At 51.3% G+C, this 24,540-nt stretch overlaps 4 protein-coding genes across 5 annotated transcripts in view; 1 reads left to right on the plus strand and 3 right to left on the minus strand.

Moving 5' to 3' along the window:
• Positions 1-56: 56 nt before the first annotated feature.
• On the plus strand, positions 57-2,227 carry LOC115072575. Its single transcript, XM_029570035.1, is given in 4 exon segments — positions 57-1,373; positions 1,473-1,562; positions 1,681-1,772; positions 1,843-2,227. Coding segments are annotated over 4 exon segments (783 nt in total). The 5' UTR covers positions 57-836; the 3' UTR covers positions 1,907-2,227.
• A 258-nt stretch (positions 2,228-2,485) lies between these two features.
• Atp6v1fnb (ATP6V1F neighbor) lies at positions 2,486-4,848 on the minus strand. The gene is given in 3 exon segments (XM_008846376.1): positions 2,486-2,715; positions 3,993-4,105; positions 4,107-4,848. Coding segments are annotated over 3 exon segments (528 nt in total). The 5' UTR covers positions 4,412-4,848; the 3' UTR covers positions 2,486-2,605.
• A 531-nt stretch (positions 4,849-5,379) lies between these two features.
• Atp6v1f (ATPase H+ transporting V1 subunit F) lies at positions 5,380-8,794 on the minus strand. Its single transcript, XM_008846377.2, is given in 2 exon segments — positions 5,380-5,851; positions 8,558-8,794. Coding segments are annotated over 2 exon segments (360 nt in total). The 5' UTR covers positions 8,716-8,794; the 3' UTR covers positions 5,380-5,649.
• A 3,342-nt stretch (positions 8,795-12,136) lies between these two features.
• The window catches only part of Flnc (filamin C), a 31,241-nt gene continuing 18,837 nt past the window's right edge, over positions 12,137-24,540 (minus strand). Inside the window, exons 27-48 of one of the 2 annotated variants that reach the window (XM_008846378.3) lie at positions 23,975-24,131; positions 23,709-23,898; positions 23,502-23,525; positions 23,139-23,386; positions 22,606-22,704; positions 22,196-22,295; positions 21,503-21,643; positions 21,138-21,266; positions 20,876-21,049; positions 20,253-20,414; positions 19,970-20,173; positions 19,376-19,528; positions 19,163-19,285; positions 18,787-19,029; positions 18,314-18,583; positions 18,076-18,213; positions 17,675-17,790; positions 16,432-16,564; positions 16,157-16,333; positions 15,785-16,003; positions 13,139-13,348; positions 12,137-13,012 (exon numbers count right to left, since the gene is read on the minus strand). In XM_008846378.3, coding sequence (XP_008844600.1) covers positions 12,825-13,012; positions 13,139-13,348; positions 15,785-16,003; positions 16,157-16,333; positions 16,432-16,564; positions 17,675-17,790; positions 18,076-18,213; positions 18,314-18,583; positions 18,787-19,029; positions 19,163-19,285; positions 19,376-19,528; positions 19,970-20,173; positions 20,253-20,414; positions 20,876-21,049; positions 21,138-21,266; positions 21,503-21,643; positions 22,196-22,295; positions 22,606-22,704; positions 23,139-23,386; positions 23,502-23,525; positions 23,709-23,898; positions 23,975-24,131 — 3,598 coding nt within the window. In that variant the 3' untranslated portion in view covers positions 12,137-12,824. The remainder of the gene's footprint in view (positions 13,013-13,138; positions 13,349-15,784; positions 16,004-16,156; positions 16,334-16,431; positions 16,565-17,674; positions 17,791-18,075; positions 18,214-18,313; positions 18,584-18,786; positions 19,030-19,162; positions 19,286-19,375; positions 19,529-19,969; positions 20,174-20,252; positions 20,415-20,875; positions 21,050-21,137; positions 21,267-21,502; positions 21,644-22,195; positions 22,296-22,605; positions 22,705-23,138; positions 23,387-23,501; positions 23,526-23,708; positions 23,899-23,974; positions 24,132-24,540) is intronic. The other variant, XM_008846379.3, reaches the window with a different exon arrangement.

Here is a 24,540-nt window from a genome sequence, read left to right on the forward strand (position 1 = left end):
AAGCAGCTCAAGCAGTGCCCTAGGATTCTTTCTTCCCATGCAGAGGGGCCCCCTAGGCATCTTTATCCCAGTTCTGGTGAAGGTGTATAAGGGGCTAGACACCTGTCAACACCAGCTTTTCTCCAGGTTGTTTAGAAGAGCTGAGTCCAACCATCAGCAGTAGCTTCAAGGAGCCAGGAAACTCAAAACTTAAGGTGAAAGGGTCAAAGGTCATGGGCAAAGGCTCTCTCAGGCTGGGGACAGCTGGATGGAGTCTGCCTCCCCTAGCCAGGTGGAAGGGACCATTGCTGAGGCATTTTTACACCACATAAAATGGGCTTAGCACACACAGGAATCAGGCAAGGCCCAGGTGGGTAGTGGTGGTGGTGGTGATATGGAATATGTACAGGCTTCCCTGTGGGAAAGGCCCTGCCATGGGGGCTCCCTCACACACTTGGACCCAGGGTGTTCTTTCTTCCTAGGACCCGGCCCAGGGGGAAGAAAGGAGCCAAGCAGAACCAACCATCCAGAGCTCCCATGGACAGACATCCAGGAGCCCAAAGGGGAGAAAGCTCACCCAGGGAGCCCCAGAGCCCTCTGACCTGGCCTCCCAAGACTTGGCTGCACAAGATTCCTCCAAGGGCTCTGACCAGAGCCTGGGGGAAGCTGAATCTCAGCTACTGCAGATAACAGACTCTCCTCAGGGTCAGGGAGAGAAACCACCACAGGGTCGGAGTGGGCAGTCTCCCCAGGGCTATAAAGGAGACACATCTCAAGGTGAAGACAAAGGGGTTCCTCACAGTCAAGGAGGAAAGAGTCTTCAGTGCCAGAAGAAGCAAGCTCCGCAGGATCAGGAAATGAAAACTCCCCAGTGTGGAGAAGGCTGTACATTAGAAGTCTGGGGAGTGACTCAAGAAGAGACAGTATGGTACCAGGAAGAGGGCAACCACCAGGATTATCCCAAAGGCTTCTGCGGGTCCCCAGAAAAACAAATTCTCCAGTATGAGAAAACAGAGATCCCAGGACCTCGGGGTAGCAGCACCCAGTTCATACAGGAATCTGCGGCTGTGACAAAGCTGGAGGCCTCCGGGGAAGATGCATGGGCTCCTCTCCCTGTGAGGATGCTCGCAGGAGGCGGGACGCTGGCCCACCGGCCGCACGATCTCCCTGCAGCTTCCCTGGGAGGAAGCCCCAGCTCCGCTGAGGCAGAAGAAATGAGGCTCCCAGGCCCTGGGGACCCCAAGCCTTCCAAGGCCGCATGGCCTGTGCCCGGGAGCGGGGAGGGGGTGCGGGTGAGCGCGGAGCATCAGGAGATGGTTCTGCAGCGGCTGCTGGAGCAGCACCGCTCGGCCAGGCAGCGGCGGCAACAGGACTGAGAGCAGCAGCAGCTGCGGGTGCGCACAGGGTCGGGTTGGCCTACAAGCCGGCGTGGGCGTGGGCGTGGGCGCGGGCGCACTGCAGAGGCGCAGCTGGTCTGACCGCCGCCTCCCCAGGTCCTGGAACGACTCCGCATCGTCGGGAACCGCCACCGCCGGGTTCACCCACTCGCGATCCCTCCTAGCGCGGCTCAGCTTCCGCCACAGGCAAGAACCGGGAGAAGGCGGGACCCCAGGAAGCTGCTCGGGCGGGACGGGCGGCGGGACGGGCGGCGGGGTGGTCTCTTGCTGGCTGTACTGCACGCTCAGCGCTTGGCGTGCCCAGAAGGACGCGGCCCGGCTGCGACGCGCGCTTCGGGAACAGCTGGAACAAAGGCAGCGAGAGAAGACCCAATGGCTGCGGGCCCTTAGGGCCAGGTGAGCTGCGGACACGGAGTGATAGGGTTCCTTTTCCCTGGCATCTGAGTGACAAGTCCTCTCTCCCCAGGAACACTCAGAACTTCCAGGAGCTGCTTTCCCCTGGCGCTGAAGAGCCTACAACTGGAGAATAATAGCACCGTTCCCCCCACCCCCGACCCCCGTCCTTGCTGGGTCCCCATGGAGATGCGGAGATGAGAGAGTTAAGGAAAAAGCTAGAGAATGACCTCCAAGTGGAGGGTATTTTCAGAAAGACCGGGAGTCAAAATACACCCAAAACCACGTACAAAGGAAAGGGACTGGGCCCTTTGGCACACCTGTGTGGGAAATACAGATCACTGCTACCCTGAGATACGCTCTCTCCGAATCCAGCTCAGAGGTGCTATGTAAGATGGATGGGGTTTTTCATTTGCTAATAGAAGACATGAAGTTGGGGATGGTGGAAATGGGGGAGAAGATCAGAATATAATTAAAATTAATTGTATGAAATTCTTGAATCAATAAAATTTCTCATAAAAAAAAAAAAGAAAGAAAAAGAAGCCGGCGTGGTAGTGCACGCCTTTAATCCCAGCACTCGGGAGGCAGAGGCAGGTGGATCTCTGAGTTCAAGGCCAGCCTGGTCTACATAGTGAGTTCCAGGACAGCTGGGGCTACGGATAGACCCTGTCTCAAAAAGACCAAAAAAAAGTTTGCCTCTAGAAAGAAAAGAAAAAGTTCGGAGTGCAGCATCAGGAGGGCAGAGACACAAACACACACACAGCAGCAGCAGCTTGGCTCCACCGGGAGTCCTATTATTCCTTTCCTGCTGCCCTGAATCACTACTTGGCCCAAGGTCAGAGGGCCAGGTCTCCGGGGTCCAGTAGTGCGAAGGCCCCATTCTTATGGAAAAATGACTCAGTTCGGCACATCTTGCAGGAGACCAGTTTGTGCTTTGTTGGAGGGCCTGGGAAAAGATGTCAGATGCCAGGTATGGGTTTCTGGGAAAAGGACTCAGTGCACAACCCCCACCCCACCAGCCCTAAGACTCTGCACAAGTTGTATTTACTTTATGTGAATAAATAAAAAGGGCTTCTGAGGAGTGGGGGATACAGGAAAATACATTTGGGTGCTGGACACCTGGATGCAGCAGTTGATGATAGCATGGCCCACAGCTGTCTGCCACAGTCACCCAGCTTCAAGATCCTCTACCAAGGCTCTTTCCCTGGGATCTGGGTGACAGGCCACTCTCTCCCCAGAACCACCAGGTCAGACAGTGCCTCTAGCCATGCTGGGGATAGACTGTGGAGACATGGCCTCCATCCCCTTTCTGGGGCTTGCCTCTTGTTTTTGTTGGACAGTTACTCCTACTTTCCTCTTAGGGAAAAATGAGGGAACTGTGTTGATCCCCAACTACCCACCTTTTCTGCACAGGCATTCAAGCAGTTGGACACATGACTGAGTGCCTGGTCTCCCTTGAAATTCATGACAGAGGTAGGAAGAGAATCCTTAGGATCCCCAGCAACCCAACACTCACAGTGTTTTCCCCACACCTTCTCTCTTCATTGAAAACTCCACTGAGCTGTCTTCAGTGGTCTTCCTTCCAGCTAACCTTCCCTAAACCTCAGAGAAAACACACTGACTTCCTGCCATCATCATCCCTATAGTCTCTGGCCTGCCTTCCCACTCCTCTCATGTCAATTCCAATAATTCAGGCTCCCCAGAACCTAATCTCTCTTTCAATAGTACTTAAACTCAATGACTGCTTCTGACCCTGCCCTTGAAGGCTATACATCACACATACACACACACACACACACACACACACACACACACACACACACACACACCTGCCTCAGTGACACCTTGAGCCTACCATGGCCAACACAGCCCTTTCCTCTTCAAAGCTTCCCAGTAGCCACAACAAAATATCTGGGCATAGCCACTGATTTCTCACCTGCTTAACACCCCACCCCACTGCCTTCCCCTCAAATTAGGATAAAATCCAACCTCTCTCCCATCATTTAGCCCTCAGCCTTATTAAAGCCTCAGAAAGGCCTTTCCTCTGAAGCTTGCGTCCCTGCCTCCCTGTCTACCATCGCCCTTTAGTTAACAGGACTAGTCCCTCATAGACTAGTTTCTTTGTTCTGTTTACACGGCCTTCCCCTAGAACGTCAGCCCTTCAGCACATGGCAGGTGCTACATATTTGTGAGGTAATAGATTTACAGGAGGTTGGGGCTCACCTAGCTGCCAGCCATATGTGAAGTTGGTGGTGGTGGGGAACAGGTAGCGTGTCTCTGGCAGGTCCAGTTTTCGGGTGTTGAGGTAGAGGTAGCGCCCCTACAAATCATGAGATGCCTTCATACAGTAGGGCTCGGGTAGCAGGCAGGACTGGATACATTTCTGACTGAAAAGAAGCCTCCGGGGTAGGACTGGGGACCTTAGGGGCTGATTTGGAGACAAGTGGTGGTGGTGAGACTGGGGCCTTGGGGAGCAGGATGGGCAGTTTGGAGGGCAGATGGGCTGCAGCTTTAGCCTTCTGCTTGGCCTTCACTAGAGTTCCGAACTTGCAGTGCCATTCACAGCGCAACATCTTCTCCCTTAGATATTCCTCCTTCCAGAAGTTTTGCCGCACTGTGTCCATGGTTAGTTGCCTTGCCATAATGGCAAGGGAAAGAGCAGTACCAGGGTAGCTATAGCTGACTGAGCACAGCAGGCAGACACAGGGTGCCTGCTCTGGGACAGTCACCCAGCAACCAAGCCTCACCTCACACAGGGCCAGAGATTGCCCTCAGCAGACCTCCCATGTCACCCTTTCTGAGGTAACCTAGGGTGTGTGTGGGCCCATTAACTAAACGCCTGATCACCAAACCTATAGGCCTAAGGTTCCATCTAGAACTATATTCCTGTGAAATCCGCTTCTGTCTCTTGGGCAAGGCCCCTTCCAGCCCATGCAGAGGTGGAGGCACAAATTTTGTCTTCCACCGGTAAAGCTGGTCCTCTGATCCAGATGACAGAGTTCTTGAGTTGGGCCTCCTGGCTCAGCTTTTTTTAACCTAGCTCTTTGGTAGAACCATTTCCATCCCTGCCAATCTAGCATCGCCCTGTTGGAGACAACTGCCCTGTTTGAACTCTGCAGAAACCATGCTTGACTACATGTGCAGTCACCAGTAGCCAAGAGTGTCTGTGATGGCAGAGCCAGAGAGGCATATATAGTTCTGACTTGCAATGTCCCTTATGTTTAGATTTAAAAAAAAAAAAAACTGTTTTATTTACACTGTTGTATTAACATTTGCTCTGTACCTTGTACATAGACCATACTTTGTTGCTAATTGTTTTCTGAGCTCCAGTAGACATGTCCTTTGATCTGCCTACCCTTTGTTCCTGAATAGCTGCTTGGATCACCCCATACCTGTGAATAAAACCTTGGAAGTTAGAGACTTAGTGTTCTTTGCTCTACAGAACAAGGCGTCTCCTGGTCCCCCAACTTTCTTTAATATTAAATTGTCTTGTGTGTAATATTTTATTAGATGCTGCACCATCCCTCTTTGTGTCCACCACTACCCGGCCACTCAGGATGTAGCATCCCCCAATACCGTACCCTTCATGTATCTGTTCCAGCACCATCCATTTGGAGAGAAAACTATTCTTTTAATTTAATATCGACAATGACACTGTGTAACAGCATAGGGAAGAGGTAGTGGAGAGAGAAGATGCTTGGGCTTCCTGTTCCCTAACCAGCCTGGATTTGAATGGCACAGCCCCAGCAGCCTTAGAAGCACCTCACCCAGCCTCTCAGTGATTGGGGGGGCGGGGGGTGGAAACCAGAGGTTTGAAATTTAAAGAGGATAGCAAGCTGGGGAGGCCAGGCATCAAGAGAGGGGCAGAGGGCCGGGATCTCTAGCGCAGATCTTCAGCAGTGAACATGCCCTTGGCCCTGCGCAGGATGGAGTCTTTGGCTGCGTCGTAGGGATGCTCCTTGGATGGGATCTCCAGGACAGCCGGAATGGAGCGTTAGTGGGCGTCCAGGGCATGCCGTACCATCTCTGCAATGTACTGGTTGATGAGAATGATGCCAATGTCATCTCGGTTTAGAAACTGCCTATTGAGGGAGGAGAATGACAGTTACCTGGGGGCACAAGGGGAAAGGTGACTACACTAAACACTCAAACTTAGCCTTCTTGGATGAAGCAATTGCATTCAAGAACTCAGGGCCATAATGATCAGGGCTGGCGTCCACACACCAGCTGGTGGAGGGAACTGGTAATGAAGACCAGGATTTGTGTTCAGTGTACTCTATAAGGTGCCTCTGTGTAGGAAAGGGGAAGGAGAAATATGCATGGGATCCTTTGTATCTGCATAAGATTGTAGGAGGCAGAGGCAGATGGATCTCTGATATTGAGGCCAACCTGGTCTACATAGCTTGCTAAAGGAGATTCTGTCTTAAAAAAAAAAAAAAAAAATTCCCGGGCTGGGCGTGGTGGTGCATACCTTTAATCCCAGCACTCAGGAGGCAAAGGCAGGCGGATCTCTGTGAGTTCAAGGCCAGCCTGGTCTACATAGTGAGTTCCAGGAAAGCTGGGGCTACAGGGGGACCTTGTCTCAAAAAGACCAAAAAAAAAAAAAAAAATCCCAAAATATCTTCCTTGTTATTGGGGGGTCGGGGGGATAGGAGACAAGGTGCAAAGATGAGCTGGAAGACAGAGCCTTTAATATATACCTTTTGAGTATTACTAATTAAAAAAATTTTTATTTTACGTGTAAGAGTGTTTTGCCTGTATTTAAGTGTACCTGTGTCATGCAGTGCCTGTGGAGGCCAGAAGAGGGCATTGGATCCCCCTGGAACTGGAGTTATGGATGGTTGTGAGCCACGGCAAATGTTGGGGCAGGAAACTGAACAGGGGTCCTCTGCAAGAGCAATTAGTGCTCTTAACCACTTAGCCATCTCTCTAGCCCCTATTAATAATTGTTTTTTTGTAGCCCCAGAACTCACTCTATAGACCAGGCTGGCCTCAATCTCAGAGATCCGCCTGCTTCTGACTCCTGAATGCTGGGATTAAAGGCGTGCGCCACCACACCTGGCATTAAATTTTTTAAATACAGGGTTGAGGAGACCACTGGAGGCCTCAAGGTTGAGGTTGGTGAGGGCATGGGATAGGTTAGGGGGCACGTTTGCCCTGAGCCAAGGACACAAGAGGGAAAGAGGAAATAACAAGGGAAAAAGGAATCACAATTTCCACAGACAGAACCTGTTACTATGGCCCTCCTCTCATGTGATCCTCTCCCATTCATTTAGCCATTCATTAAAAATGATTTACTGGGCACATACTCTGTGCCAGGAGCTGGGATAAATTAGACGTGATGCGTTCTGTGACCCCCTTTGATTGGAAACGGAGAATTCTTAGAAACCTCTCCTCCAGTGACAACTGAGGTCACTTTCCCAGAGTGCTTAGAGATCAGCTAATAGCAGCCTCCCAGGTCCAGGCATAGCCCAGGCAGTAGGAACCAGTCTCAGCCAGCATCTCTGGACTGGGCTGTTTACGGACACCAGGTGAGAGCAGTTTATTACTGAGAGTTGGTGCAGGAGCCCCAGAAAAGGGGTGAGGGAAATAAGGGGTTGGTATCCTCAATTCTAGTCGCCAAGGCACTTCCTGAATTAAAAAAAAAAATTCTCTCTCTCTCTCATCTATCTATCTATCTATCTATCTATCTATCTATCTATCATCATTTATCTATGCACTACTCTTTGAAGCTATCATCCTTGACCCAGGGCTGGAAGCAAGGCCTTGAAATATAAAGTCTTTGTAGAAGGTCAGACTTTCCAGATGTTTTGCTCAAAGTGCTCAAGTCAAAGGGAAATTCCAAGGCCAAAGTTGTCCTTTAACCTCCACATGTGCACAGTGACAAAAAGAACCCACCTGCACACAAAAACAACTTTTTCAAAAAATATTATGTGTATGAGTGTATTGCCTGCATGTGTGTAAGTGCACCCCTGTCATGCAATGCCCAAGGAGGTCAAGAGAAGGCGTCTGTCAGATCCTCTGGAACTGGAACTACAGATGGTTGTTAACCACCATGTGGGTGCTGGGAATTGAACCTGGGTTCTTCTGCAAGAGCAGTCAGTGCTCTAAACCGCTGAGCCATCTCTGCAGCCCCCCCCACCTTTTTTTTAAGAGAGAGAGACAGAAAGTTGGCTTTGGTTCAAGTCCCAGTTCTGTCTTTTATGGATGGTGTGCCTTTGGGCCTGTGCCTTAACCTATCTGGGGTTTAGTTTTCTCACCAGTAAGTGGGAATAACCACTACCTCACAGGACAGTTATGAGCTTCTAAGAGAAATGGAACACACACACACACACACACACACACACACACACACACACACGCACACTAGCCACTGCCTAGACTCACACTGGGTGTGCGGTTCCTTTAGAGTGCGACTAGCCGAAGAGTGAGTGCTTGCAAGGCCCAGAGACTGCTCTAGAGGTGAGCGTCAGAGACTCCGGAAGAGAAGCTGGGCCTGGCTGTCTACACCGACAGTAGGCTCCAGACATCCAATTACCGGAGGAGCAGATCGCAAGCTCTGTTCCCCTTCTAGCCTGACACACGATCATGTGACCGGGAGCACGAGGACCTGACATAGTCTGAGACCCACTGGGCCCCCCAAAAGGAATTTAAGGCGCGGAGGCCTCTGCATCTTATGGGCTGACGGTCTTCCAGGCTCGCCCCAGCCCCAGCCGGGCCTGACATCCAGGTTAACAGGTCACCTCCTCTCACGGTGCTCACAACTTAGGCCTCGCAGGCTACCGTACCTGAAAGTATCTTCGATCTCATTGATGGTGGTATCCTTCTCCACCACCAAGAAATTAGGGTGGCGGTTCTTGTTAAGCTCCCCTATGCCGCCCAGCAGGAAACCAGTCACCGTGTCCTCGTCCCCAATCACCGCGATTAGTTTACCCCTCCCCGCCATGCCAGCGGTCAAGGCGAGCGCTCCCGAAGCACCTGAACTCAACGATACCCCGCCCCCGAAGCTCGCCCCCGCCCTTCAGACATGCGCAGTTACGCCGCGTCTGAACATGCGCATTAGTAGGAACGTAGCCTCTATCTGAACACTGTGCCATAAAGAGAGGCTGGAACCGCGGAACTACAACTCCCAGAAAGCTGTGCGGCACAGGCCTCTCACTGGCATTCCTTCTTTGAAAGTTTTTTTTTTAATTGAGTGCTTCAGGGAAGGCACTTATTTGTGCGTGTAATGTTATTTTTGGTTTTTAGCTTTTGAGACAGGGCCTCATATAGTCCAGATTGCCCTGAAACTTGCAATGAGAGGATGACCTTGAACTTCTGATCCTACTGCCTCTCCCTCCCCAGTGCCCGCCGCCACACCCAGAGCAGTGGGTTTTTTGTTTTGGTACATTTGTGTGTGTGTGTGTGTGTGTGTGTGTGTGTGTGTGTACACACACATACGCATTACGACACGTGTCAAAGTCTGAGGACAACCACTAAGGAGTTAGGTGTTTAAGAGAATGAATCTAGGGCTGAGTTTGGTGTTGTACGACTTTAATCCCAGTGCTCTGGAAGCTGAGGCAGGTAAATTTCTGTGAGATTGAAGCCAGCCTGGTCTTCTACATAGCTAATCCAGGCCTGTTGGGGCTACAGGGTGACCCTGTTTCAAAAAAAAAGGGAATCTACCCTTAATGAGTTTGTCTGGGACAGTGCCATGTTTGTCACTACTCCCTCATTCAACCACCATTTATTTATCAGATGTACCCACAGTTAGGAGCTGAGGATATAAGATGGATAGGATGGGATTTCTGTTCTCAGGGGCTCCCTGTGGGACTGAGGAGAAAGTGAGAAATTTCAGTGGGAGGAGCAAGCATACAATAGAATGAAGTTCTGGAAGGGTCTTGGGGGCAGACCCAGAGGGAGGAGAGAGGAAGGTATCTGCCATGGTGTGGCAGGAGCAGGGTACATAGTCCTACACTGTCATCTGCATCAGTTTGAGTTTTTTCACAGACTTCTTAGGTGAAGCTAAGATTCCTGACTTCACTGCAGAAAAGAATTTCAAGAGGAGCCCATCTGAAGCAGTCTTGTAACATATTAAATAGATTAACATAGATTTAACAAGGGAGTTAACAGAGGGGTGCCCAGGGAAAGGCTAGTACACCCTCAAGTGTAGGTGTGGGCTTCTTTTTTTTGGTCTTTTTGAGACAGGGTCTCCCTGTAGCTCCAGCTGGCCTGGAACTCACTTTGTAGATCAGCCTGGCCTTGAATTCACAGAGTTCCACCTGCCTCTACCTCCCGAGTGCTGGGACTAAAGGTGTGCACCACCACACTCAGCTTAGGTGTGGGCTTCTCAAGAGAGAGAGAAGATTAAGTATCTTTACAATATGCATGTACTGGGGCTGGAGAGATAGCTCAGCGGTTAAGAACACTGGCTGTTCTTGCAGAAGACCCGGGTTTGAATCCCAGCACCCACATGGCCGCTAACAACTGTCAATAACTCAGTCCCAGGGGATCCGACAGCCTCTTCTGTCCTCCGAGGGCATTGCACAACGCGGGCGCACTTACCTACATGCAGGCAATACACACATACACATAAAATAAAAATAATTAGTAAGATATTTTTAAAATAAAATATTTTAAAAATGTATGTACTATTTATTTTGGTAACTTCTTAAATGACATCTCAAAGGATTGCTAAGGAACTTAAATGCATAGCCTGATCTACGTAGTTAGTTCCAAGTCAGCTGGGTCTACAGGAAGACTCTGTCTAAATATATATATATATATATATATAGCCTAGGTCACAAGGGATGCATGGGAAGTTAAGGTGCTTTTGTGAGAGTCCCACAAAATTTCAGGTTTACAGTTGGGAAATGGGGAAAAACATATATGCTTAGGCCTTAAGCATGGGTCACTGCTATTTTAGCATTTTTATTTCAAGTAGCTCTATATAAAAGGAATATTCTGTCAGCAACCTCCCAGCAAATGTTAATTGTGCTGGAATTCTTGACTCTCAGACTTCAACCAGACTCTGGAGTAAGGAGGTTCTATTTGAAGTAGTTTTATATAAAAGGAATATTCTGCCAGCAACCTTCCCAGCAAATGTTAATTGTGCTAGAATTCTTGACTCTCAGACTTCAACCAGACTCTGGAGTAAGGAGGCTCCTTTCCCTTCACATGTCTTCTTAATTTCCCCTGTCTTTCTATCCTGCCTCACTGCTAGGACAGGAAGGGAAAGAAGAATCTTAAAAAGAGTGAAAGTGGGCAGGCCATTGAATGAAGTGAAGAGGCACAGGGTTAGGGGCTGGGGTCACATGTGTCCTGGGTCTTCTCTGACAGTGCCACCACCAAGTGCCTGGGGATGGGTCTGCCATTGTGAGATCCATGTAGTGAAGTGAGTCTTTGCCCTGCTCTGCAACTCAGTTGCTCATTCACATATCATCCATGCCTGTATAGAACTCTGGGTGGGGGAGACAGTGGATACCTGGTCACAAACCAGGGTAGTAACCAGAGGCAGAAGTGTGCCCCAGGGCAGAGTGGAAGCTGGTAGCACTGACTCAGGGAAGGCCAGAAGAGGTTCAAGAAAGCTTCCTGTGGGTCAGAAAGGCAAGGTATTGGTAGGTAAGGCCCAATTACAGCATAAGTACCCAGAAAACCAGAGGCCATGAAGGGGGCTCAGGTGCACAGTGCAAGTGGTTATTGGGTATGTTGCCCAACCTACATGGCACGGAGACAGGTATCTGAATTTCTGAATTTAGGAGATCTTTGAGTAGATGATCTCCTGCAGTGGGAGGGAGCCACAGGGCCCTGCCTTATTTAATGGGACTGCCTCCAGCTGCATGCAGCATGGAGGACAGATTAGAGGGAGCAGGTCAGGGCCAGATTAGTTCAGAAGCTGGTGTGGAGTCCAGGAGACCTGAGCAGGGTCAAGGCTGGAGGTGGGGGTATAGCTGGCCTACTTTGACCTAGGCTCTGGAGTAGAGGTTTGGGGCTCTTACTTGGTCCCTGCTGGGTAATGAGCATTTCTGCTTGAGCCAGGGGTCATAGTTCTAAGAACCTAATTTAAAGAACATCCTCCAGGTCAGGCTGAACATAACTGGCCTTCCAGTAGTCCTTAGGACCGTCTTCTAGAAGAGTGTTCACTCCCATTTGCTATCCATCAACCTTCTAGCTAGTGGAGGACTAAGTCTCTACTTGGACCTCTTTTAGGCTTTCGCAGACCTCATGTCTGCCCCAAGCTCCTGCCCTCAGCTCCGGTCAGGCCTTCAGGGGACAGCCATCCCAGCTCTATGTGGTCCCCCACTTCCCTCTGCCCCACCCCTTCATTTAGCGTCAGCAAGCCAGGAGACAGCCGTTGTCAAGCACACACACCACAAAGAAGAACCACGCCTCTGCGACAGCCGCAGTTTATTTGGAGTTTTCCACAAGTGCAAAAGTCCCCCCAGAAAGCTGGGCCTCGCAATGTGTAAAAAAGACCCCCTATGGGGCAGAGCTGTGCAACCACTTTTAAAAAAAAAAGGAACAAGGAGAAATTAGTCTCCCAGGAAGCCTGGCTTGCATGGAGCACATCGGTCAGAGCCAGTTCACATGGCGCATGATGCTTATTCTGGATCTGGTTTCTTCTGATTGTGCTTTTCCAAGTCCTTAACACTGTGGGGTTGTGGCCACCAGAGGGGCCTGATGGAGTCTTTGGGCAGGGAGGTTTGTGAGGGTGACCTCTTACATATAGATACCCTCAACTCATTGCTCCTCCACTGGCTTCAGCCCCACTATGATCCTCAGACCCCCAACCCCCGTCTAGCCCCTTATATCACAGTCTCTGCTCCTGAGCCTGGCCCCTGTCTGGCCTTGGGCCACATTTGAGGAAGGACGCTGCCCTGAGACAGATAGAGGCCATTCACACCGCCGGTGCACAGTAGGGCAGGAGGCTGTGCCACTCACATCACACCTAAGGCAGGTGTTTGTAGAATCGGATTCTTCGAGTGTGCATTTGGGTGTGGCACATTTGTGGGTGTGGGTGTGAGTGAGTGTTTGGTAGGAGGAGGGGGCCTAGGCTGGGGGAGGCACTTCTGGGATTCAGGGCACATTGACCTTGAAAGGGCTTCCAGGGACACTTTCATCACCCCACTTGACAATGAGGATGTAGTCTCCTTTCTCCTTGACAGTGTAGGTGACGTTGTATACCCGGTTCCCCATGTGCTTCACATACACCTCTTCACAGGGGGTCTTGGGCCCGTGTACACCCACCATCATCATGTTGGTGCCTGGAGAGGGAGACAGAGAGGGGTGACTCACACCAGGGTCCCCCAGCAGCTCACACCCAATTCCTTGATAGCTCCTTGCTCCCTCCCCTCCTTCCCCAGGAAAGCCTCCTTTCCTCTGGAACATGCCTGCTTTGCTGCAGTCCACAGTGAAGGAGTTCTTCTGACCCACAAAGGCCTGGGAAAGACCAGGGCCCCTTGTCACCACCTTGCTAGCATCTGAGGAGAACTTGGGGATGGAACTGTAGCTGGAGCCGCGGCTTGAGGACGACTTGGTCACAGTCTCCACCAGAACTGTGGATGTTTCATGAAGGCTGTGGCCTCCAGACAGCCGGGGACCTGAGGGGCAGAGTAGGTGGCCAAGAGCTTAGTCAGAAGGACTTCCTGTCCTTCCTTAGGTAGTGGGTCCTCAGCCAGCACTGACAACCCTCTAGGCCGGGGACTTGGGCCACACTGCTTGCTCTAGGCCCCCTCCTATTTTCAGCCTCAGCATTTGAAGAGTGCAGCCCATTTCAAACAAGCAGCACCCTACCAGCTCCCAATTCCTGCTTATCCTGAAGCCTGAGCCACTGCTGGCCCTGTCCCATCACCCAACCAGGTTGGGAAGTCAGCTTCCCTCACAAGGCAAGACTACAGCTTTAAAAAAGAACAAGTCTTGCTGGGCGTGCTAGCGCACACCTTTAATCCCAACACTTAGGAGGCAGAGGCAGGCAGATCTTTGTGAGTTCAAGGCCAGCCTGGTCTACATAGTGAATTCCAGGACAGCTGGGGCTACAGGGAGATCCTATCTCAAAAACACCAAAAAAAAAAAAAAAAAAAAAAAAAAAAAAAAGAAAAAAAGAAGTCTTCATGGAACATCTCTCAAAATGTCCTGTGACTGTGGTGGGTCAACTGTCCTCTTATTCAGGGAGGCCATGGACTCCAGATGGACTTGAACCAGTGTCCACTCTACAAAGAGGAGGGTCAACTCAGAGGAAACATTTCCTCCATGATTCTAAGTGAAGCTAACCATGGTCAAGCAGGACCTTTGACTTATCTTCACATAGATGGAACTGGTAAAAGGAAAGAGCCAGGGCTCCTCCCAAGCCCATGTGACCCCTAAGGAACAGATCCTCACATGACATTACACTTAAGTAAATATAAATTGACTTATTTGGTCCAACTGTATGGTCTTAAACACCCAAAAAAAGTATAACCAAAGAGTAAAGTGATCAATATATTTCTTTAAGAGTTCAAGCGATTACACTTCTCAGACATTAGGCTTAAATCCATAATAAAAAGTTATTCAGACAATTATTTCTCATTGATTATTTTGTTCTGAAACAGAAAGTGCTGCTCAGATGTAAGACTTCAAATCTTGGTCTGCAACACCGCAGTGCCCACGGTAGCTAAGGGAGACAACCTGCTATTGTTCTAAAATGATTGTCAAATTTGTTTTCTCCCCCTATCTAGAAGCCTTTGAGAGGGAACTGACACTGATTCTAACCACTCCAATAGCTATCAAAATGCCTGAAAGCAAATCCTGAATCCATCACTCTCAAGTCCAGCCTTGGCAGACAAAAGAAAAATGAGGAGGAACCCAGTAGAAGGATGTTTTTGTCAAGAAATTCCAATGGACTCTCATATGAACATTTGAAATATGCCCTGTTCTGATTTTTTCTAGTTCCCTGTCTAGAACTTGTAATGCTAAGTATTCTTGCCTTTACTTTTCCTTCGCATTTTCTATTCACCAAGGACTTTCTTTTCCCCCTACAGACAAGAGTTATGCAATTTGGGAGTCTTTTAGATAGACCCACTGAAGGGATACTCCAATTGCCTCACCCTGCGTCCCTGTTCAGCATGGAAGAAGCCAGAGCGGTCTGAGTCCCAATTCCCTATCCGCAATCTTTTCTTCCTATAGATAAGAGTTATGCAATTTGGGAGTCTTTTAGATAGACCCACTGAACGGTACTCCAATTGCCTCACCCTGTGTCCCTGTTCAGCATGGAAGAAGCCAGAGTGGTCTGAGTCCCTATTCCTTATTGTCAATTTGGGTAACCCCATTCAGAGGATGGCGTGATAAGAATAGGAGCTAGGACTTAGCTAGGCAGTTAGGGTAAAAAGACCCCAAAGAAATGTAGCCAATTTCTGGGCTAAAAGCCAAAATGTCCTCGGGCCTGTTAGCAACATTCTCTGTTCCAAAGGCCAAAAATGTCAAAGGTTTTTGGGAGCTTGTATTAATCCTTAAAAGATTTTAGGGTTATCTCTTCAGAGGGGGGAATGTTGGAGGGGAGGGAGTGGGCATTGATTTGATCAAAACACCTTATATGCATGTATGAAATTCTCAATAAAGTTTTTGTAAAAATTAAAAAAGAAAAAGAACAAGTCTTTGAACTAGCTTCAAAGAGGGAAGCTTGCAGAGCTAGGCGTATAGCTCAGTGATAGAACATTTGCCTGTGCCAGGCATTGAGAAAAAAAAGGGTTGTATTTTTAAAGATAATTATGCACAGGCCAGGTGTGGTGGTACACGCCTTTAATCCCAGCACTTGGGAGGCAGAGGCAGGAGGATCTCTGTGAATTTGAGACCAGCCTGCTCTCCCTAACGAATCCAGGCCAGCTAGGGCTACAGGGAGAAAAAAAAAAAAAAAGAAGATAATTATGCAGAATTCTACAGAATAGAATGCTGCGTAAGGCTAGGCCTTGACTATGATTGAGGACTACAATCAGATGTGAATGGCCATGGAGCCAACTGGGATGGCCTGGGCTGCGTGGGCCTCCCCCAGCAAGGGTACTTACCTGTGACCTTGGCTTTGAAGGGGCTACCAACAATGTGCTGGGGCCCACCATACTTGATGGCAATGAGGTAGTTACCCGGGGCCATGGGAGTATAAGTGACCACATGGCCCTCAGGACACTCCCGACAGTCCAGCTGCACTTTGGAAGGGCCATCAATGGTGACAGACAAAGCCCCTGAGCCTGCATTCTGGGTGTTCACAATGAACTCTGAAGATACACCTAAAGGCCAGAGGGAGCAAGGTTAAAGGCAAGAAAGAATGCAACCCAGGCCAGGGCCCTAGACCCCCTGAGCAGCTCTGCAAGGCAGTACCAATGAGAGCCTGACCACTCCCCAAATCCACCCCTGCTCCCTACCCAGTTCCAGACCCTCACCAGTGGTGCCTCCTTCAAGCCCAGGACCATAGGCTGACACCAATCCTGGGTCCCCAGCCTGGCTCTGCTCCCCAACACGGATCTTGAAGGGGCTTCCAGGGATATGGGCACCATTAAACTTGACATCGATGGAGTGGACACCATTCTCATGAGGGATGAAGCGAATAGTATGCTTGTCTGTGAGACAGAAGGTTGGCACGTGAACCTCCATCTTTTTCCACCCCTTCCCTGGGATCCTGGCCTGGCAGGGAGTAGCAGGGGTTGGGCCAGCTCACCATTGTCTAGCTCAGAGACATAGCACTCCTCCACAGCTCCTGAGGGCGTGTGTACTCTGGCATCGATCACACCACGTGCCCCATTCAGCTGAACCGCAAAAGATGCTGGCTGGTTCACCTTAAGCCCCGTCTCCTGCAAAGGTCACAGAACACATTCAGAGTCCTGAGAGGCTGGGACTGGAACAATCCTCTGTACAGCTCAATGCTGCTCTCACTGGAAAGGCCAGCCCAAGACCTTCCCACTTCCCCAGCTGACCCTGTCTGCCAACCCAGCTTGCAGGGAAACACTGAGAGGGCAAAATCTGGTTTGCTACCCTCTTCATCCACCTTCAAGGAGGGAGGGACCATCCTAGCCATGCTAGGATGGGGATGAGGAGTGATGTGTCCATGTCCTGGCTGAAGAAGCAGAGGCCACACACACTGAATAATGAGGGCTTGGTAGCAGGAAAACGGGAGCGTGACAGTGATATGTGGGCTGCAGGCACATGTGAGCTTGAATGTGGCAAAGCTGCGTGTCACCGGACTAGCCTAAGAGCACTTCTAGAATGAGTTGACTAAGGAGGAGGACTGGAGGGAGCACAGGCAGGGCTCTTGGGGGCAGGGAATGGGAAGCCTGGGTTTCCTTCTAGAGTGGGGGGGGCTAGCTGTTGGCTGATAGCACTGCCTTGGGGGGCAGCTGGAAGGAGGTGGGGTGAGGCCTTCTCCTTGTGCCTTACCTAGCAGTTCTTTGACAGTATGTCCCTTGAATAGTTGTCAGTATGACTTACTGAGAGTCTGTGTGGTGTATATTCCCATATGGTAGAGGGAGAGGGACCTTTCTAGGTATCACAGGGGAAAGTACAGCTGGTCCCAGTTGCCAGGAGAAGTGCAGCTCAGAAGTGCAGTCTCTCCTTCGGAACCCTCAAGCCCTCTCTGCAGATTGGCTTGGTCTTGTATTGATTTTATATACTTAGTCTTATAAAGTCAGTTTAGAACTTTCAGAAGAAACCAGGACAAACTCAGTGACAAGAAATGACAAGTGGCAGGAAAGACAAAGAGACATTTTGTAAAAAGCAGAAACAAAGCATGGAGTCACCAAGTGTGATCCAGACATGGTCCCCAAAAGGCCCAGCCCCATGCTGTACATGGTGGGGGAAGGGACACAGGCTGATTGGTTTTCCAACATCACTGCTAAATCCCTGGCCATGTGGGCCTTCTGTCCTAGACTTCTGCTCCTCTCACAGGTCCCATCCCTGGCACAAACCTGGAGGCTGGTGACAGTGAGACGGCGAGCATCATCTGAGAGAGAAGCCACAGGCACCACGAAGGGGCTGTCTGGGATGTGCTCATCGTTGAACTTGATGGAGACCTCATAGTCACCTAGGGAAGTAGGCCAGTCAGCACACTCCCCAGGATAGGAAGCAGCAGAGGCCAAACCACCCTCAGGCCAGCCTCACCCCAAGATGAACTTCTTGGGCCAAGACTCAGCCTTGAGGACAGACACATTTCCAGGAGTGGGGTAGAAGGACTTGGGGCACAGAAGGAACAGGGCTGGTGAGGGGAATTCTACAGCCCCAGGCATCTACTGTCTGGTCAGCTAGCAGAAGTTCAGGGTTGAAGGGCAGACTGGAGAAGCCCAGGCCCCACACAAATGTGCACACTTACCTGGCTCCTGGACAACATAGGAGACACCACAGGAACCATCTTTGCGGTCTTCAAATGCAATCTCTGCTTTGCTGGGACCCTCCACAGCAATTGATAGGCCCCCAGCACCAGCCTCTCGGGTCCAGATGCTAAACTCCGCTGGATTCGGGGTAACAGGGTAGAGGAGGCACTTGAGTGTCATTACCCCTCACACTGGTTATCCTGGTCCCAACTTCCCTCCTGGCTTCCTTCCTCTCACCTGGCACACCAGCCACACCTCGCTCCAGCCCTGTGCCTCCAGCCCGTACCTTGTGGGCACCACCTTCACCCAGTGGACCCACAGTGAACTGGAAAGGGCTGCCAGGCACGTGTTGGCCACGGTACTTGACAGTGACTGTGTGCGGCCCCATCTCCTGGGGCACAAAGCGCACGCTGTATGCACTGTCCTCGCCCTCCACAATCTCTGCAGCTTCTATCTTGCCAGATGGGCTGGTCACCTGTGCTGTCATGTCCTGAGAGCTGGCCTCACCTGAAGAGTTAGAGCGATGTTAGGGAAACAAGGGGCTTTGTCTGGTCTACATCCTCCCCTCTCTCCTCCGTGAACCCCCTCCTCTGTTCAGATCAGTCTTGGCCACTAGACCAAGCTGGCCAGGGATGGGGCCATCCTGTCTTGGGAAACAGAAGGCCCCAGTCTCCCTTTGAGGGTCTCAGTGCCTGGTGCCCTCTGCTTACCCTCCTGTTGCCGGGTGATGCTGCCGAAGGAGCCCAGGCGTTCCCGGCCCAGGAAGTCACCAAAAACAGCAGGGAAGGGGTCTCCACCAACTTGAGTGGACTCTTCCACCCGCACTTCACGCTTGGTCTCCCCACCCCGAGTCTTGCTGATCTCTGTCCGCTCTGTGCGAGTGTACGTATGACTGCTTCGTGTGAAGGTACGTGTCAGGCGCTCTTGGGCAGATACCATCTGGAACCAGTTTCCTGTGGAAAGTCCAGAGCCAGATGAGAGAAGGTAAGGTCAGAGGCAAGCAGGACATACAGGTTCTAGGTCACAAGGGCATCCCACCGCCTTCCCTGCCCCACCCTGGCCCTTCCCCGCCTTTGGAAGTTCTACCTGGGATCTTGAGGTTGAGGTCACAGGTGCTACCGATGGTGGCAATGGAAGGTGCCTGTCTGCGCCGAGTGATGCTTTCCTTCATGCGGCCTTCACCAGTCACCTTCACAGTAAAGGGGCTTCCTGTAAGTGAGAAAGGGAGAGTCAGGTACATAGATCACCTGCCTCCCTATCCCTGGTCTGTCCTGACCTGGCCTCAGCTCAGAGCCTTACCAGGCACATGTTTATCAGCAAACTTGATGTTGATGATGTAGGTGCCGGGCTCAGTGGGGCAGTAGGTAACTTTGCATGTACCATCTTCCATGTCTTCACAGTTAATGTCCACCTTGCTAGGGCCTTCAATACTTAGCCCCAGGCCTCCATAACCTGGGGGAGGAAAAGTGAGGAAATGTCTTCCCTGAGCCTATGACACCCACATCCACACCACTCTGCTGTCCCAAGCTGCAGGTTCTGCCCAGAATAGGTGCCAAATAGTATAGTAACCACTAAGGAAAATGGCTCTGTGAGAGGTATTGGGAGAGGGGATAAACCATGTACTGTCCCCAAGATCCACTGAAGAGATATTCTGGATAATTCCCTAAGGCAGTCCTCTTGGCTTCCAGTGAGTGGGGGACCAAAAAACTCAAGATGGCTAAGCTTTCTCTTAACTTTGAGAGAGGTAATGGGACAGTCACTTTCCCCTAGTGGGTCCTGGGACGAATTCCAACAGGGAGGAGGGTGAGGCCTGAGGGTTGGTGCTGGGCAGGAAAGAAGGACAGGTATCCATGGAATGCTAGCTGGAATGGGGGATTCCAGGGCAAGAAGTACCTGCATTGCGAGTATCCACAATGAACTCTGCCACCTGGAAGGTGTGTCCCTCGGAAAGTCCCTTGCCCCAGACCCGAACTTTGCTGGCATCCCCGATCTCTGAAGGCCCCACCAAGATCTTAAAGGGGCTGTTGGTGACATGTTTGCCACTCTTGCGTACGCTCACCACATGTTCCCCAACCTCCTTGGGGGTGAAGGAAATCCCTGTGGAGAGAGGATGTTAGGCACAGCATTCCTGAGGCCTCCCTTCCCCTAAAGTACCCCTTCTGGGTGCTGTGCTCACCGATGTGCCGGTTGGGCAGGCGCTTTAGCAGGCATGGCTCCTCATTGCCTGAGGGGGCACGGATGCTGGCTGTCAGTTGGCTGAGGTCACTCTCAGTGATCTTCAGCGACACATCCGTGGAGGTACCCACATTGAGTTGTGATGTCCTCATTGAGTCATCACCTGTGAGGGAGTTAGGGTGGGTCAGGCTGTTCTGACTCCAGGCAGAATCTATGATCCCCAGCCTGCATCTACCTTAACTACCAACAGAAGGACCCAGCATCCCAGTTCTCTGTGGCTGCCTCAGTTTTACATGGGCTAAATTCCAACTTGGACCTTTGTGGATTTAATTCTGCGTCACAGAACAAGACACCAGACTTGCTATACAATACTCTGCATCTCTGGGTTTCCTTGGGGATGAAAAAGACTGTCAAAACTCTAGCTTTTCAAGAGTAACTTGAGATCTTGTCTTTTAAAGCATGGGGGTGGTGGGATGGTGTTGCCTGCTGTGGACAGTAGTGTCCTTATGTTTATCTCAAGATGCCCTCCTCTACCCCCAGGGGTCTCTGTCCAAATGCCCTAAGTGAATTGGCTTGAACACTTGTTTGTGTGTTGGTTTGTATGTGCCCAAATGTCTATTCCACCTGTGATCTTGGCCGTGAAGGGGCTCCCTGGGATGTGCTTGTCATCAAAGCGCACAATGATACTGTAGTCTCCAGGTGCTGTGGGTAGGTAGGACACAGTGCAGGTTCCATCTTTGTTGTCCTTGCAAGTGATCTCTGCCTTGGATGGCCCCTCCACAGCCAGTGACAGCCCCCCTACAAGTGGAGATGGGGCTGAGATCAGAGGGCCGGCCCTTGTCCCTGTACTAGCTAGTCCCCCACCTCTGTCAGCAGCTCTCCTCACCTTCCCCAGCATCCTTGGTGACAATGGTAAAGGTGGCGGGCTTGTTGACCATGCCATGGCTCAGACCTGGCCCATAGGCACTGACATGGCGGCTATTGATGGCGTCCACATAAAACTGCAGGGGGCTCCCTGGGTAAACAGATGGGGTTGGGTCAGCACAGGCACAGGAGCATCTTTAGCAGTCTTACTGATGAGCCCTGTCTCTTTACCACATAGACCTGGTTCTAAAAAGCCTGTCCCTCACCAAGGACACATTTCTCCAGAGCCTCCCATAGTACCTGCACATGGCAAATGCTTAAATATTTGTTTAAAGGAGGAAGGCGGGACTGACACTGTGTCATGGCCCTACCCTGGCCCCAACTCACCAGGGATATGGTTGCCATCATACTTGATCCCCATCTGGTGCAAGCCTTTTTCAGTCGGCGCATACCTCACCGTGATGGTGCCATCTTTGTTGTCAGTGATGTTGGGACGTGCAGTCTTTCCAGAGGGCATCCGCACCTCCCCTGAGGAGCAGACACATTTACATGGGGACCTTGGTTTCTCCCAACACAAGTCCCATGCTATCCCAGACCTTGCTCTTGTGAGGCTCTGCTTTTACCCCTGAGGCCAGGCACTGAGATGTAGCCTCTTCTAGAGTAGAGGGATAAACCCTAAAATGGGAGATGGAGGTCTTGAGCCTAAGTTCTAGCTCTGTCCAATTTGTGGGACTTGGATTAATTTGTTTCCCCTCTCCTGGCCCCAGTTCTCATTCCTACACTTGCTCTTAGTCAAAAGACCAAGAAGCATCCCGGGCGTGGTGGCACATGCCTTTAGTCCCAGCACTAGGGAAGCAGATGCAGGCAGATGCAGGCAGATCTCTGTGAGTTCCAGGCCAGTCTGGTCTACATAGTTGAGCTCCAGGCAGGCTGGGGCTATAGGGAGACCCTGTCTCAAAAATACCCCCCCCAAAAAGAGACCAAGAAGCGATCTCAATTCTCATTTATAAGACAAGAGGCTAAGCAAGGGAGAGAGCCTCTTCTCTCTGAGTCTTACATGTGAGGGACCCCAGGCTGTACCTGTGAGCTCGCCTTTCTGCACTGTGAAAGGGATGACCAGGTTGAAGGGCCTCAGCATGGACTCCAATGGCTCCACAGGCACCACTGGCTCCTCTGTGGCCTGTGGTGGGTGAGAGGAAAGAGCAATGGTGGGGAAGGCCTGGGAGTGTGGCCTGCCTTGTGACTGAAGTTGGAAGTTAAGGAAAGAAAAAGATGGTTAATGTGAAACTCAAGTGGCAAGAAAGGTGTGCCAGCTGCAAGAGAAGGGGTGTCATGCCCAGTTTGGGGCTCCCTCTGCCCAGCCTAATGCCCTCCTGCTCCCCAAGAGGCCCCAACCATGGCCCAAGCCTGGCTGTAGAAGAATAGAAGGAAGAGATGAAGGAAGTGGGGAAGAGTTAGATGGCGAGGCCTGCCGTGGGAAGCTGTGGTACCCAGTGTGTGTGGCAGGCCCCAGGCCGGAGTGGGGCATAAGGCTGGCATAGCTGCAGTACTTCTGTGGGTTCCTCCACATGGGGCAGAGGGTCACATGCCTGAGGAGCAAGGCACAGGGCACATGATGTGGTTGGCCCAAGAACGCAGAGCTGACTCAGAGTGGCCCAAGACTGAAGTCCTGGGTGGGTATCTCAGGTGCTCTACCCTTATCCTGCAGGACCACCTCTGTAGAGACAAAGGACTAGGGACAGTGGCCCAAGGGTCAGAGAAGAACACAGTAAATTCCTCCACAGAAAGATGATACCTTTGGCACCAGAGGTGGAGCTGTGCCATCTCCCTGCATTTTGGGAGGCTGCAGAGACCTCAAAGGCTTCATTTTGGAGCCCTCTGTCCCCAGGATCCATCAGACATGGGGACAGGTTCTGTGATTCCTTGGGGAGGGGACAGCTTCTAGGATCCCTTATTGCTACTAAGAGGCATGTCCCTCAACCCCCATCCATGTCCTCCAGCCCCACCATGGCTATGAGCTTACCAGCACGTGGAAGGGGCTGTTGGGGATGTGTTCACCCCCGAAGCGAATGGTGATGACATATTTGCCTGGCTCGGGCGCTGTGTAGTAGATATCGAAGGTACCATCGTGGTTTTCAACCACATCTACATCGAGCTCTGCCCCATCTGGTGTGGATACCGTGCAGGTCACCTTCCCCTTTCCTGCTGCCTTGGCATCCACTGTGATCACGGTCTCCTCTCCAATCTGAATCCGAGGGCCTAGGCAAGCACCTGCCACATGGAAAAGCTAGGTCAGGGGGTTTGGTGGCCATGCCTAGCCCTCCCTTCCCTAGCTGGTTTTATAGCCCCCAGCCCCCAGCAAAGGGAAAAAAATGAAGGCACTCACCCAGGCCATGGCCTCCAATGGACACTGGAAATAGACAAGAGGGTTAGGTAGGCCATGCAGGCTCAGGATGGGCCAGAGTGGGGATGGGGTGGGGGGCAAAGGTGTCAGGCTCTTTGCCAGCAGTCCCTAGGAACTGGGCTGGGGATTTCAAAGTACTCTGAGGAGACTGGCTGGTGATAAGGGCAGGGATGCAGAGTGGGTACCCACCTGTTACAAGGCACTTGCTGGCATCCCCAGTGGGCACAGCATGGATGCGGAAGGGTGAGTAGGGGATCTCATCGCCGCCATATTTGATGGTAATGGTATATCGGCCACTCATGTCTGGCAGGTAGGACACAGTATAGGTCCCATCTCCATTGTCTCGGATGTTGGCCTTCTTGGGTTTACCCTCAGGGTCCTAGGAGAGAAGCAACTATCAAGTCCTGCCTATGTCCACAGAATCTGACTGCAAAGTGGGTTGTACCTGGACTCACCAGGATCTGAACAGTGAGCAGTCCCTCCCCGGCATCCCGAGCATCAATGGTGAACTCCACAGGTAGACTGGCCGGGATCCCAGAGGCATTGAGGCCTGGGCCACTGGCCCGTACCTTGCTGGCATCATGGGCTGGAAGCACCTTGATCTTGAAAGGGCTTGAAGGGCAGAAGGAATGGACAGTTGGCTGGGACCTGGGACTTAGGAACTGGGATCCTTCCCACACCTAGGCGCAACAGGGTGAAGGGGCTGGTTCCCAGAATTAGGTGGCATACTAAGCCTTGCAGGTCAATGGAGAACCTCTTTGACATAGACTGAGCATTTCTTCTCCAAAGGAAGATGCTGTGGTTTATTTAAAGAAGATAGTCCAGGGCTGGAGAGATGGCTAAGTGGTTAAGAGCACTGACTGCTCTTGCAGAGGACCCGGGTTCGATTCCCAGCACCCACATGGCGGCTATGAACCGTCCTTAACTCCAGTTCCAGGGGAATACGAAACCCTCTTCTGACTTCTGCAGGATTGCACAACATGGGTGCACTCACATACATACAGGCAATACACTCATACAC

The sequence above is a fragment of the Nannospalax galili genome, unplaced genomic scaffold (genome assembly GCF_000622305.1).
Source record: "Nannospalax galili isolate Female #2095 unplaced genomic scaffold, S.galili_v1.0 scaffold660, whole genome shotgun sequence".
Classification (NCBI taxonomy): Eukaryota; Metazoa; Chordata; class Mammalia; order Rodentia; family Spalacidae; genus Nannospalax; species Nannospalax galili.